Genomic DNA, 13,137 nt, shown 5'->3' with positions numbered 1-13,137 from the left:
AAAGCCTAATCATGGGTCTTCACTCCCATGCTGCACTTTCTCCTGAGGTCAGCTCACCCATATCCTCTGTTTGAAACCCATTTTCATACCTGACAACACAGAGATGTATGCCAGTGGCCTCTGTTCTGAGCTCCCAGTTCCTATAGCCACCTTGCTCTTTGACATCTCTATTTGGAGGTCTCACAACAATCTCAAACCCAATGAGTCCAAACCCAGATTCTTGATCTCATCCTATAGAACTGCTGTTCACCCGCTCCTTTCACACAACTGCTCAAACCCTCTTCTCTCTCACTTTCCAATATTCAATTCGTCACCAAGTTCTGACAACCCTATCTCCAAAACATATCGTAAAACCATTTGCTTTTCGTCTCCTTCATCATCTTAATCCAAGCCACCAAAATATTTAATCCTAGCACTAACTTCTTAACTGGTCTACTCCTGGCTTCTTATACTCCATTCTCCAATTAATCACCAAAAGGATCTGTTTAAAACATCAATTTGAGGATGTCACTTCTCTGGTTAAAACCCACCAGGGGCTTCCCACTATACTTAAGATGAAATTCTCACTTTGTAACATGGTCTTTGAGCTAGCCACTGCTACCTCTCTATGAAGGAGGAAACAGACAGAACAGGCTCCATCTTGAAACAGGACTCCATCTTGGGCCGGACTGTGGACTTTTGAGCTCTATGCCCAGTATCTACGGAAACAACATACCAACTGGAAAACCAGGCTCCTGGAAGGAAGAGCCCCAGGGCTCATACCTAGACTCTCCCTCGCCTAAAAGAATACCCTAATTAACTGTGGAACTGAATAGAATCATACATTCTATTATGTTTACTGGGGTATGACCACAGGCCTATTGATAATTGTCCAGTGTTAACTACCTAGGCCTAAGGCATATGAATCAGGGTTAACTTTGATTGTATCCTCTTTTCCTTTGTTCAGACCAGTTTCAGGGAATTTAGGGAGGTGGGTTTGGGCAGGTACACTTAGCGTATATAAAGTTTTCACAAAAGCTGGTCGGGGTCCTTGGCTAAGGGGAGACTCTGCCTTGGACCCGCCCGTGTAATAAACTGCACTCCATTATCTGCCCTGTCCTTCTGAGGCTGTTTTCCGGAACGCGTGGCTGTTAACAGTTCCATTTATCTAGAGCCACTCTGCAGCCTTGCTTCCCTTGCTCTCTGAATTCCAGTTATACCAGGTTTCTTTTGGTATCCAGAGTAAGCCAAACTTCACCTTATCTAAAACTTTCTCCACATACTTTAGTTGGCTAACTTCTACTCTTGCTAGTTTTCAGCGTAAATGTTATTTCCTTCCAAATGCATTCTCTGACTGAGCCTATCTTAATTAGATCTCCACCATTTCCTCTCAGGACATTGTCTTCCTTCCCTTCACAGAACTTAAAGCAAATTTTATTTACTGGATACTCCCTTTCTACTACCTACTCCAGGAGTACCCATCTCTCCTTGGCAACTGTAAAAAAAAAACAGGAAGAGTGGTTCACTGATAGTAAGAGGCCTACACATTCACTACAATCACAGTTCAACCCACAAGCACTGCCAAAAAATAAACTTCCTCCAACAACTATGGATTATATGATTGCATAACTGAATGAATGAAATAGCTCTCTCTCTTCCTCAGCACTATATCCTCTTACCAAGTAGCTGTGTGAGATAAACTATAGTCTTTGGAGAATTTGCTCTAACATCCTAACTGGTCGTTACCCTTCTCCTCCACCTCCAATTTTCAAGTTCCAAGTAGGTTTGTCAAACCATGGTTGAACTTACCAAAACCATTTCCTTCTCCTTTTTGTTGGTCCCTGTTCTGTGAATGATCCTGAATAGTTTTCTTCTGTTGGTCATCCTGTCTGTGCTCATGTCCACTTTGGTCTTTCTCCATTTTCTCATCTTCTGGGAAGATAAAAGAAAAACATCATAGGGTTAGGAGATGAAGAGAATATTTGTAGACAGTAAAAGAAGGAAGAAGAATCACAGTTCATTAGTTTTAAGTCTTGGGCTGAAAATTCTCAGTATGCCCACTGTCCCATTCCCTAATTTCATGGAATAAGTACTTGAGCCGGATGTCAAAGTATATCGGATTATACTTACGAGCTTCCTTCTTTTTTTTGCTTAAGGAGAGTTTATTGAATTTCTTCTCAGAGGATGCAGAATCTGGCTGGCCTGGCTTAGATATCTTTATCTCAGGGATTATTCCATCTTCCTGAGAGGCTGAAATCTCTAGAATAGGAGGTACCACTACTCTGTCTCTGCAAATAAGATTTTTAATTAAAAGATAGAAAAGGGCAATTTGTAGTACCCCTCTTTTGAAAAAACCCAAGGGTAAAAGTTAGGAGGACAGAAGACTTGCAAGTTCTCCATGGCCTCCTGGGGTCATTTTATCCATTTACTGGCCTATTTTCCCAGTTCAAGTATCTTTCCTGAGATGAGAGAAATCTACCAAGATATGAAAAACATCTGATAGAAAGACAGATAGATGGATAATCATTTATCAGTATTAAGTCTACCCTGTGACCAACTCACCGCACTGGGATAAACTTACCCATCAGCATTATTATTATCAGAAGTATTAGAAGAAGCAATTCCTGGTTCCTTGTCTAATTGGGTACATCTTGTAGGCTGGGTACAGGAAGTCTCTGAAAAATCAAGGCTAGATTCCATCCTCCCAAAAGAAAATACTATAAGCAGAGAAGCAACCAAAGAAAATAACTACTCCATTATTTGCAAACTGTAACCTTTCATTAACATATCTCCCATCAGTTGCCTGAATGAACTTACCTTTAGACTTTTGCCATACCATAGAACTTTCAAGTTTTTTAATTCTCGGGAAAAACCACAAATCTGTATCTTTCTGAAAGCTTTTCCAGATGGATTCACCTATTCTAGGATAGTCAGGTAATGCTAATTTTATGTACATAACAGAAATTTTAGGTATTATCTTTTATATCATTTGTCCCTCAAGCTTTCTCTAGAAGTGGAAGTATACCTGAGAAAAGCTAAAAGTATCAAACCACTGCCCTTAGCCTCAATACCTTACGGAGAAAGGCTTCAGGGCCTATACTACAGAGTTTCTTATTCTAAAAATCAAATTCCTGAGCAGATGTTAAAACAGTATTGCAAATAGAAATATATAAGAAATGGAAACTAAGGTCTTCAAATCTGGGAAAAATAATTTATCTTTTCTATGAAAATTGTAAACATATAAAAAATTTAAAATACATTTAAAAATCTAGATGAAGCTATATTTATATTCTGAAGTCAAGGTAATCTAATTTTCTAAAAGTCTATACCTTCTAAGATGGTTTAGCTATAGTCCTATTGATAAAAGATGAGTATTTAAAACCATTTCGAAGTCTCATCTAATATTTCCTTATGTAGAAAGATGGAGAGAAGGAGAGATGCTATTAACTTACTCCACCCTTCAGATAATTTCTTTGCCTAACTGAAACTCTTATCTTTCACTAAAAGCCATACCCAAGCACTCCTGGAAGGACTTCTGTAGCACAATCTGTACAATCTCCTCAAATTCTGCATTGGTAAGAGTTGATTTTTCCTGCAGAGAGACAGGTAGGGGAAAAAAACTGTTCATCTTTCCCCATTCCTCCTCTCTAGGAAGGAGGAAACCTTCTTTGGATGAGGTAGCAAGTTCACAAAACTGAGAGCATGAAGTCAATCTAAAGATGCCATAAATTCTATCACAGATCGCCTGGGAATAAGAAATCAAAGAAAAGGAAAACACTGATAAAGTCTCTACTTCTACTCTCACCTACATCCCATCTCAGCCCCTACCTGCCCAGTATTCCCTGCTAGATGCTTTCATTAAAACATTTTTTACCTCTTTGAGAAGAAAATACACCCCCACACAAGAAAAAAAAAACTGAAACTACAGGATGAATCTCCCCTGTGGTATTTCCTACATTCAAATTTATGTTATAAATATTTAAATGTCTTCTGAAATGGAAAGATCCTGTTTGCCCAGGCTGGATGACGAGAAGCTATCCCACTACAGCCATCCTTTTGATTTTTACCTTTTCTTTCTTTGCGTTCTTGCTGTCTTGAGCCTTTCCTTGTATCTCCTGGCCATTGCCTGGACCATTCTCTGTGGTTGTTTTCTTCTTCTTCTTCTCTAACCCGGCCTTTAGCAGGCTTGGCCTTACCTCTGCCTGTGGGGAACTGATCTCCAGGATCTCCTCCTTTGATGAGTTAAGGTTATAGGACATCAGGCTATGCAATTTTTGTGCAGGCGGGGCAAAGGTATTTTTTGGTCCCTTCCCACATTCTGAAAGAAATTTTGTCATCAAATGTAATTTGTGAAACATGGAATCTAACACAGAAATTGCCAAACACTGCCCACTGACTGACAATATCAGAATTATCTGGAGAGACTTTTAACAAATTCAAATTCCTAGGCCTCTCCTTACCAAACTTCCCCAGGCCCCCACCTTCTCACGCCTGCCCTAAGATTGTGACGAAGTAGTCTGAAGTGAGACCCAAGAATCTGTAATTTTATAAGGCTATCCAGCTAACTCAGATGCACTTCCAGGTTTAGGAACCACTGAATAATTCAAAAGTGATAAATACAAGTATGAGGAAAACAGAAATATTCAAATATGAAATTTTTTAAATTTGCTTTTTAAAAATTTTGCACAAAGTGTTATGGGAAATTAGAGGAAAATTTTTAAAAACTAGTCAAAATCTACAAAGGATGCAATGAAAATTGTACTGATCCTCCCAGGCATAAGAAATGTACCTTTATTCGGAGCTTCCATAATATTTTGTATCTATCCTGTGGCATTTACCATATTCAAAGTTATTTATAAATCTTTAAATGGATCTTCTCTCCCTACAAGTTCATACATTTCTTGAGTAAGACTGTTCTGAGTCAAATATATTTACTCAAAGTGCCTAGAAAAGCAGTAACTTTAACAAAGTGAACATGAAATACATATGAACTGAGCTTCCCTTTGGTAGGAAAGGTGTCCAGATGACCTAAGACTGAGAAAGAAGAGGAAAATAACTCTTGACTCACTTTCTTTACTCTCCAGGGTTGGCATCATTCAGCTCAGAAGCTACACTTTCTTTATGCCTCTGCTGAAAAAGAAATGAACTGTTACGCTCTGATGAACAAAATTTATTTTATTGAAGCATAGTTGATTTATAATGTTAATTTCTGCTACACAGCAAAGTGATTCAGTTAAATATATATATATATATATATGTATACAGTACTGATCCAACATGATTTTAAACTCTCTCCTCTTGCCTTCTTGGGTTCAGGGTGATAGACCCTTAAGGGTCTATCAGGCAGATTTAGAGTCGGACAAGACTGAGCGACTTCACTTTCACTTTTCACTTTCCTGCATTGGAGAAGGAAATGGCAACCCACTCCAGTGTTCTTGCCTGGAGAATCCCAGGGACGGGGGAGCCTGGTGGGCTGCCGTCTATGGGGTCGCACAGAGTTGGACACGACTGAAGTGACTTAGCAGCAGCAGCAGGCAGATTTACCCAACTAGTGCTGATCAGGCAATTCCTGACTGGTTTAAGATTCCATTTCTGAGAGAGCCAAAACTGTAATTAAACTGTCTTGGTTTAGTGATAGGAGGCTTAGCATAAGCAACCCCATCCTTTGCCTGGGATGCCTAACCTACATTTTCTGCCTTATTGACTACAATCCTACTCCTGGGCAGTGCCAATTAAATGCTGGAGTATAATAAAGGTTGTTTTAAAGATTAGCAACAATCCTTAGTGTTTTAAGTGTTTAGAACTATGTCCAACATGAGGTAGGCACTTATAAGTAGGTGGAAATGATAGTGGTAGTGATTTGTTAAAACACACACACACACACAAAATTCAACTGAGTAAATTTTGAGGATCTTTTTGGCTTTATTCAACAACTCATGAATTGGGCAGCATTGAATCTATCAGATGGATAGGAGCTCCAAGGAGCTATACAAAATTAAACACTTTTACAGGGAGAAGAGATAAGGAACACAGATGTAATACTAGGCAAAAAAGGAAAGAAAGAAAAAGAAAAAGGCAAATTGGTTATACAAGGTTACTTTCCTTTAAGGGTCTATCAGGCAGATTTACCCAACTAGTGCCGATCAGGCAATTCCTGACAAACTGGTTTAAGATTCCATTTCTGAGAGAACCAAAACTGTAATTAAATTGTCTTGGTTTAGTGATAGGGGGCTTAGCATAAGCAACCCCATTTGGTGACTCATATTGAAACAAGATGTGTTTTTAACAGCCAAAAGTAAAAGTAGTAGTAGAGTAGCGGCATTAGGGTATAGACCTTCCTGGAGTTAAACAGTGAGATTTTTCTTCAGAGCAATAACCTTTCACAAGGTTCTTCTAAATACTCTAAACAAATACACTGTAGATTCACTTACCTATTTCAGACATCCCTATGCATAGAGAACCCCCTTTTAACATCACTATAATGTATTATCTTCCTTTTACATAGATCTTCTAGTCCAATAAATTTCCCAGTGTGCTAGATTCTTATATTAATAATTTTTATTCATGGCTCAGAAATATTTAGTAACCAGCAGATGTTTCTGAACCGCGGTGTTGGAGAAGACTCTTGAGAGTCCCTAGGACAGCAAGATCAAACCAGTCAATCCCAAAGGAAATCCACCCTGAATATTCATTGGAAGGACTGATGCTGAAGCTCCAATACTTTGGCCACTTGATGTGAAGAGCCAACTCACTGGAAAAGACTGATGCTGGGAAAGTTGAAGGCAAAAGTAGAAGAGGTAGCAGAGGATGAGATATTTGGATAGCATCACCAACTCAATGGACATGAATTTGACCAAACTCAGGGAGATAGTGAAGGACAGGGAGGCCTGGCATGCTGCAGTCCATGGGATCACAAAAAGTCAAACACAACTTAGTGACTGAACAGAGGTCTCCAGAGAAGCTAGTAATAAGAATCTAGCATATTCATTCCATATCCATAGTTTATCTGTAGCTATCTACTCAGATATATTCTATACAACATCAGTATGTTTCATTACTGCTACCAAAATTGTGACTAATAATAAATATACTTATTGGGCACTGACTATAATCTTTGAATATGTCATCTCATTTAATTCTCCCAATAAATCTATGAGATTGATGCCATTTTACACTTGGGGAAATTGACACTGAGAGGGAGTCAGAGATATTAAGTAGCTGATAAATGGTAAAATCAGGATTAGAATCTGTCTGGTTTGCGTCATGAACTGTGCTACACTACATCCCAGTAGTCTAGTTCAGTAGTTCAGTGCTTCACACCCGTTTTAACATCACAGCACACATGTAAAGCATACACTAAAAGACAGAAAATATTTCTAGGTACTTTAGGGTAAAAGGACCAGGCTGCTCACAGCCATAGACAACTAAGGGATGGGAGAAGGAGGCCTCCAGCCACACCAAAGGCTGAAGAGGTTACTATCTCTAGCTGTATGTCATTTGTGACCCGGCACGGTGCCAAGACTCATCTTATAATGTTCCAAGAACTTATACATTTTCCAGTCTTCACTTTCCACTACTGATGTTATTTCTACACAGCTGTGGTCTACCAAAACCTCAGTGTTAACACACGGTAGAGTAAGATGAATCCAGGTCTTTGACTTCTAAATTCTAATAACATGTCTATTCTTCTCAGTGATATGATTTCTGGCTGTTGGTTTTGAGTACTTTGACGGCCTTCGACCTGAAACTCAATCCTTTAACTCTGCTATCTCCCACTATAAAGAGATCCAAGAGGTTTCCAAGGTGGCCAGTGGTAAAGAATCTGCCTGCCAATGCAGGAGAAATCAGTTTAACCCCTTATCTGGGAAGATCCCACACGCCATGCAGCAATTAAGCCCATGTGCCAGGACTACTGTGCCTGTGCTCCAGAGCACGGGAGCTGCCACTGCTGAGCCCATGTGCTGCAACTGAAGCCCCCACACCTTGAGCCTGTGCTGCAACAAGAGAAGCCGCTACAATGAGAAGCCTGTGCACCACAACTGGAGAGTAGCCCCCGCTCATTGCAACTAGAGAAAAGTCTGAGCAACAACAAAGACAAAGAAACAAAGAAAATGAATAAGTAATAATAAAAAAGAGAGAGATCCAAAAGTCGCATAAAATGGATCTCTGGGTTCGTACATTTTTCTCTCTAAAGGGGCTGAAAATTTTATGACCCTCAAATGGCCAACTTAAACACTCAGTTGTTCAAGGTGTAGAATTCCACTCTCCAGATTCCAAGATGAATTCAAAAGTTACTGGGGACTTGACCTAGTGTGGCCACAGCATGGCTGAATATAAAGTCTTTTTAAATTTTTTTGGTATTTTTCTGTTCCTTAATTCCATAAATGCAAATAATTGATATGTGCTGGTTTGCAATAATTCCTTTTTGTTTATACTTGTCTAGTGTGTGTTAGTTGCTCAGTTGTGTCCGACTCTTTGTGACCCCATGGACCATAGCCCATCAGTCGCCTCTGTCCATGAAATTCTCCAGGCAAGAACCCTGGGGTGGGTTGCCATGCCCTTCTCCAGGGGAATCTTCCCAATCCAGGGATCGAACCTGGTTCTCCGCATTGCAGGCAGATTCTTTACCATTTGAGCCACCAGCAAAGCCCAATTTAAGGAGCACATTTTATCATGGTTTCCATCTTAACGTTTCACCAACTCCCAAACTTATTTGACAATCGAAGAAAAAGCAAGTAGGAAATTGGGGGAGAATCACTACAGCAAACTGGTCTCCTTCTTTACGATAACCGTAAATAGAAGCTACAAACTGTATAAAATTAGGCCACAAAGGGAATAATAATAATAATAAATGACAAACATATCTTCTCCCAGACTCTAAAATTCCAAAAATGACCATGAGAAGTCCCTATGAAGATAATCAGAATTACAAAACTATACTGAACGAGGAAAGCAAAATGAAATTAGTGTACTTGAGATGACAAAATTTGATTTTTTTTTAAATTTTCATCTATACAATATGTTTGAGTATCCTTTAACCATCTCTGGAAGAATACACAAGAAATTGACAAAAATGTCTCAGTTGAGTGGAAACAGGTCGCTGAGAGTGGAAATGAGCTCTCTACTGTAGCCTCTTGTGTAACTCTTGTTTTTTATACATAGACTGCCATTTCAAAGTGATTTTTAAATTCTATTTTTAAAATAAAATTTTAAAAAGAGTATTTTGATCAACCTAAAGAGGCAAAATTTTTCCAAGAGTTAAATTTAAATCATTATCTAAGCCTATACTGACCTCTCTAGGCCAAAGTGTGTTACTGAAGCCCCAACCAACTAAATAAAATTGTGGATCATTGTTAAGTTAATAAGATGTAGTAAATGTATAAGCTTCCCTTATGGCTCAAACAGTAAAGAATCTGCCTGCAATGCAGGCGATAAAGGAGATGTGGGTTCGATCCCTGGATCAGGAAGATCCCCTGGAGAAGAAAATGGCAACCCACTCTAGTGTTCTTGCCCTGATAATTCCATAGACTGAGAAGCCTGCCAGGCTACAGTCCATAGGGTCCCAAAGAGTCAGACACAACTGAGCATGCATGCGGAGTAAGGTTGTGATGAAGAACATTACTTTTAAAGAAAATCTCTATCCTGATAAAAAGAGAAGGGAAAGTTTGGAAGTCACTGTCTGATAAATCTCTGCTCCTCTGTTTCAGATTAAGTATTTTTTTCCATAATAACGAATACTGAAATCCACTTCAGAGAGAGACAATTTTAAAGATAGTTAATAAATATACAAGATACCACCAACTTTTACCTGGTCAGCTATGAAATGACTTGGGGCTCTAAACCCAGGAATAACATTTGAGATTTTAGTTTCTCTTTTCTTACCTTAGATGAAAAACATTGGGGGAAAAATCCAATAAAGCTTTAAATGTCAAAGTAAAAGAACTTCCATAACCAGATCCTAACTCCTCAACTGACATAAGAAAGAAAGGTGAATAAGAAGAGGTAAATAACTCAGAAGTAATAAAGGGACCCAAGGGAAGGTGAATGAGGTGTTCCAAAAGATAGTTTTCTTTCATTTGGAACACCAAAAATCATCATACTGATTAGAAGATGAAATCACCTAGCTTAGCAGATCTCCAACTGCTTATCTGTGTTAGGTTTTCTCATATTCTTCAACCAAAACAAGATATCACAACACATTGAATTCAGAAACAGATGAAAATCCAGCTGTTTTCTATTAAGCCAGACATGGGAGATGTGCAGAAATGTAAAATAACACCATTCTTCATATTAAATTTTCTTTCACTTAGGAAACTATATTTTCATTTAAGTGTTATCTACATTAACATAATGTAAATGGTTTATTATCATCATTTTAAAATTAATAAATAGATTAATTTTTCTCAGTTTAATTTCTAATACTTAAGTATCAATGCACAGGTAAAGAGATATAAACCAATCTTTGGAGTTCTTAAAAATTTTTAAGAGTATAAAAGGATTCTCAGAGGACTTCCCTAGAGGTCCAGTGGTTAAGAATCTGCCTGCCAATGTAGTGGACACAGGATTGATCTCTGGTCAGGGAAGATCCCACATGCCGTGGGACAACTAAGCCCACAGATTAGTTGTATATCCACAGCTACTGAGCACATGCTCTAGAGTCCAAAAGCCACAACTACTGAAGCCCATGTGCCCTAGAGCCCACGTTCTGCAACACAAGAAGCACATGCACCGCAACTGGAGAGTAGCTCCTGCTGCCCCAACTCGAGAAAGCCCATGTGCAGAAACAAAGACCCTGTGCAGGCAAACAACAACCAAAAAAACCTTTTAAAACATAACTTAAAAAAAAATTTTAAAAAGGATTCCAGGGCTTTCCTGGTGGCTCAGTGGTAAAGAATCTGCCTGCCAATGCAGGAGACTAAGGTTCAATCTTTGATCCTGGAAGTTCCCAAACGCTGAAGAGCAACTAAGCATTTGCGCCACAACTATTGAGCCTCTGCTCTAGAGCCGGTGCTCCACAACAAGAGAAGCCATCGCGGTGAGAAGCCCACACACCGCAACTAGAGAGTAGCTCCTGCTCACCACTACTAGGGAAAAGCCTGTGCAGCAATGAAGATCCAGAACAGACAAAAATAAATAAGTAAATTTAATTTAAAAATAAAGGGATTCTGAGACCAAAACATTTGAGAACTGATTTAGCTAAATAACTTAATTCAGTCTTGTCAATATTTTTCAAAAAGCCTTAATCCTCCTCCTCTCACTTGGAATGTGTTCACAAATTTCTCCCAAGTATCCAATTACTCCCTCTTTATATTGTCCCTGGAATCCTTGGTCTAAGAGAACAAAAATAAACCCTTTAGAATTGCCCTCTAACACAGACTCTGTGAGCCTCAAAAAATTGTATTTAAAAACTACATTTTGAGCAGAGAAAAAGAAAGATCAAGTTTCTATTCTCACTGAGCTGACATTCTAATGGGAGTAGTTAGACAATGATCAAAACAAGTAAATATATATACTGTAAAATAAATAAAGATTATATTTTCAGAGGAAGCACTTTTCTCAGAGTTACTTGAGATGCTGCCTCCCAGGCTTGAGTTCCTCAGTATGTCCACCAAATGAAATATAACTCTCAAAAAAATAAATAATAAGATAAAGACTATATTTTAACTCTCCTTTAAGCTAGAGTTTGATTTCTTCTTGTCTTAATGTCTAATGGTATGTAGATTCCTGCTCATTTTCATGCCTCCATCAGTAAATTTGTTCTTTCTTCCTTCCTTCTCCTTCCTTCTCTCATGTGCGCTCAGCAAGCATGATTCTAAACTTTTAACAAGACAGAAGGAAAAAACTGATCCCAGCTACCCTTATTACCCATACTAGGCTGCCTAACAAGACATCTGGGGCTTCCCCGGTGGCTCAGTGGTAAAGAACCCACCTGCCAATGCAGGTGAGGTGAGTTGATCCCTGGGTCGGAAAGATCCCCTGGAAATGGCAATGGCAACCCACTCCAAAATCCTTGCCGGGGAAATCCCATGGGCAGAGGAGCCTGGCAGACTACAGTTCATGGGGTTGCAAAAGAGTCTGACACGACTTATCACTGAAACAAGACATTTACTGTCATAACTACTTTAAGTAAAACTTTTTACGGAATCTTCAAATTAATGGTGACTAAAAGCTTAAAGTTCAGGGAGTGCAAGGAAGCAGAGAGACATGGCCAATTATCACCAAGACAGACTCTTTAGTACCCTGATCTTGGTTCAGACCCTTTCTATCTAACCGCTGAAAAGCTTCCACAGGTGCCCGGAATAATGCCAACGTCAAACTAGCCCTTTTGTGTTGCTTTCCAAGGGGCCATGCCCATGAACTCCCAGACCACTGCACCATTTCCCCTCACAGAGTGCCAAGGTTCGGAACAATAAAAGGCCTAATCTCACTTTTCTCACTTTTAAAACCAGAGGGAAGAACTTGGAGACACCCACATTTTTCCTCTTTCCTCACCAATTTTCTCTTAAAAGCACAGCAATTCAGGCCGGAGGTACCACAGAGCCAGAAGTCCATGCCTCCTCTAAGGGTAGAACAGTGGCTCTCTAACCTCTCCTCACCGTCAACAAACCCGCCATGAGACAATTTCCCCTCAGCTCGCCCTCCCCATTCCCACCCCCAACCCACGGAGACACCAGGATCCTCATTCTCGCTCAGCTCGACACTGCGCACCATAATACTGAGTTAGTTTTGGTTTTCTCTTAGGAGCAAGTCTGCGGTTAGAGATTCGGAGGAGAGGGATAAGAGCTAGCCATCACCCTGAGGAGAAAACTTTTCCTCAGGCGACAGGTGCCAAGACTGGCCAAGCCTAGAACCTTCAGGTGCAAGCGGAAAAACACCAACTACCTTCTGGTGCGTAGAGGATCTAAGGGTGAGGAGCAGACAAGAGTTATTGCAGCGATTCCACCAGCCGCGCGAACCTCCAACCAGTTTTCCCGCCACCAAGGATAGGCGCGAGGCCACTCACAAGCTCCACCTCCTCCGGCGGCGTGCTCGCAGGGCTAACGCGCATGCGCAGCTGGAGATCGTTTCTGCGTTTGCGCAGCAGTTATTGCCGCCATCTTCCAACCGAGTACCCTGTAAAACTACAAATCCCATAATCCCCGTTGGCCTCGCTTTTTT

General features: G+C 39.9%; 1 protein-coding gene across 6 annotated transcripts in view; it reads right to left on the bottom strand.

The window, feature by feature from the left end:
* ZCWPW1 (zinc finger CW-type and PWWP domain containing 1) overlaps positions 1 to 13,137 on the bottom strand; it is a 24,058-nt gene extending 10,921 nt beyond the window's left edge. Inside the window, exons 1-7 of one of the 6 annotated variants that reach the window (XM_055561256.1) lie at positions 12,983 to 13,137; positions 5,048 to 5,106; positions 4,047 to 4,297; positions 3,493 to 3,571; positions 2,561 to 2,696; positions 2,110 to 2,267; positions 1,789 to 1,911 (exon numbers count right to left, since the gene is read on the bottom strand). In XM_055561256.1, coding sequence (XP_055417231.1) covers positions 1,789 to 1,911; positions 2,110 to 2,267; positions 2,561 to 2,696; positions 3,493 to 3,571; positions 4,047 to 4,297; positions 5,048 to 5,075 — 775 coding nt within the window. In that variant the 5' untranslated portion in view covers positions 5,076 to 5,106; positions 12,983 to 13,137. Of the gene's footprint in view, positions 1 to 1,788; positions 1,912 to 2,109; positions 2,268 to 2,560; positions 2,697 to 3,492; positions 3,572 to 4,046; positions 4,298 to 5,047; positions 5,110 to 12,861 lie in introns of all 6 variants that reach the window. The other 5 variants (XM_055561254.1, XM_055561253.1, XM_055561257.1 and 2 more) reach the window with 5 other exon arrangements.

Source organism: Bubalus kerabau, chromosome 23, assembly GCF_029407905.1.
Source record: "Bubalus kerabau isolate K-KA32 ecotype Philippines breed swamp buffalo chromosome 23, PCC_UOA_SB_1v2, whole genome shotgun sequence".
NCBI lineage: Eukaryota > Metazoa > Chordata > Mammalia > Artiodactyla > Bovidae > Bubalus > Bubalus kerabau.
This window is presented reverse-complemented; position numbering and strand designations above follow the sequence as displayed.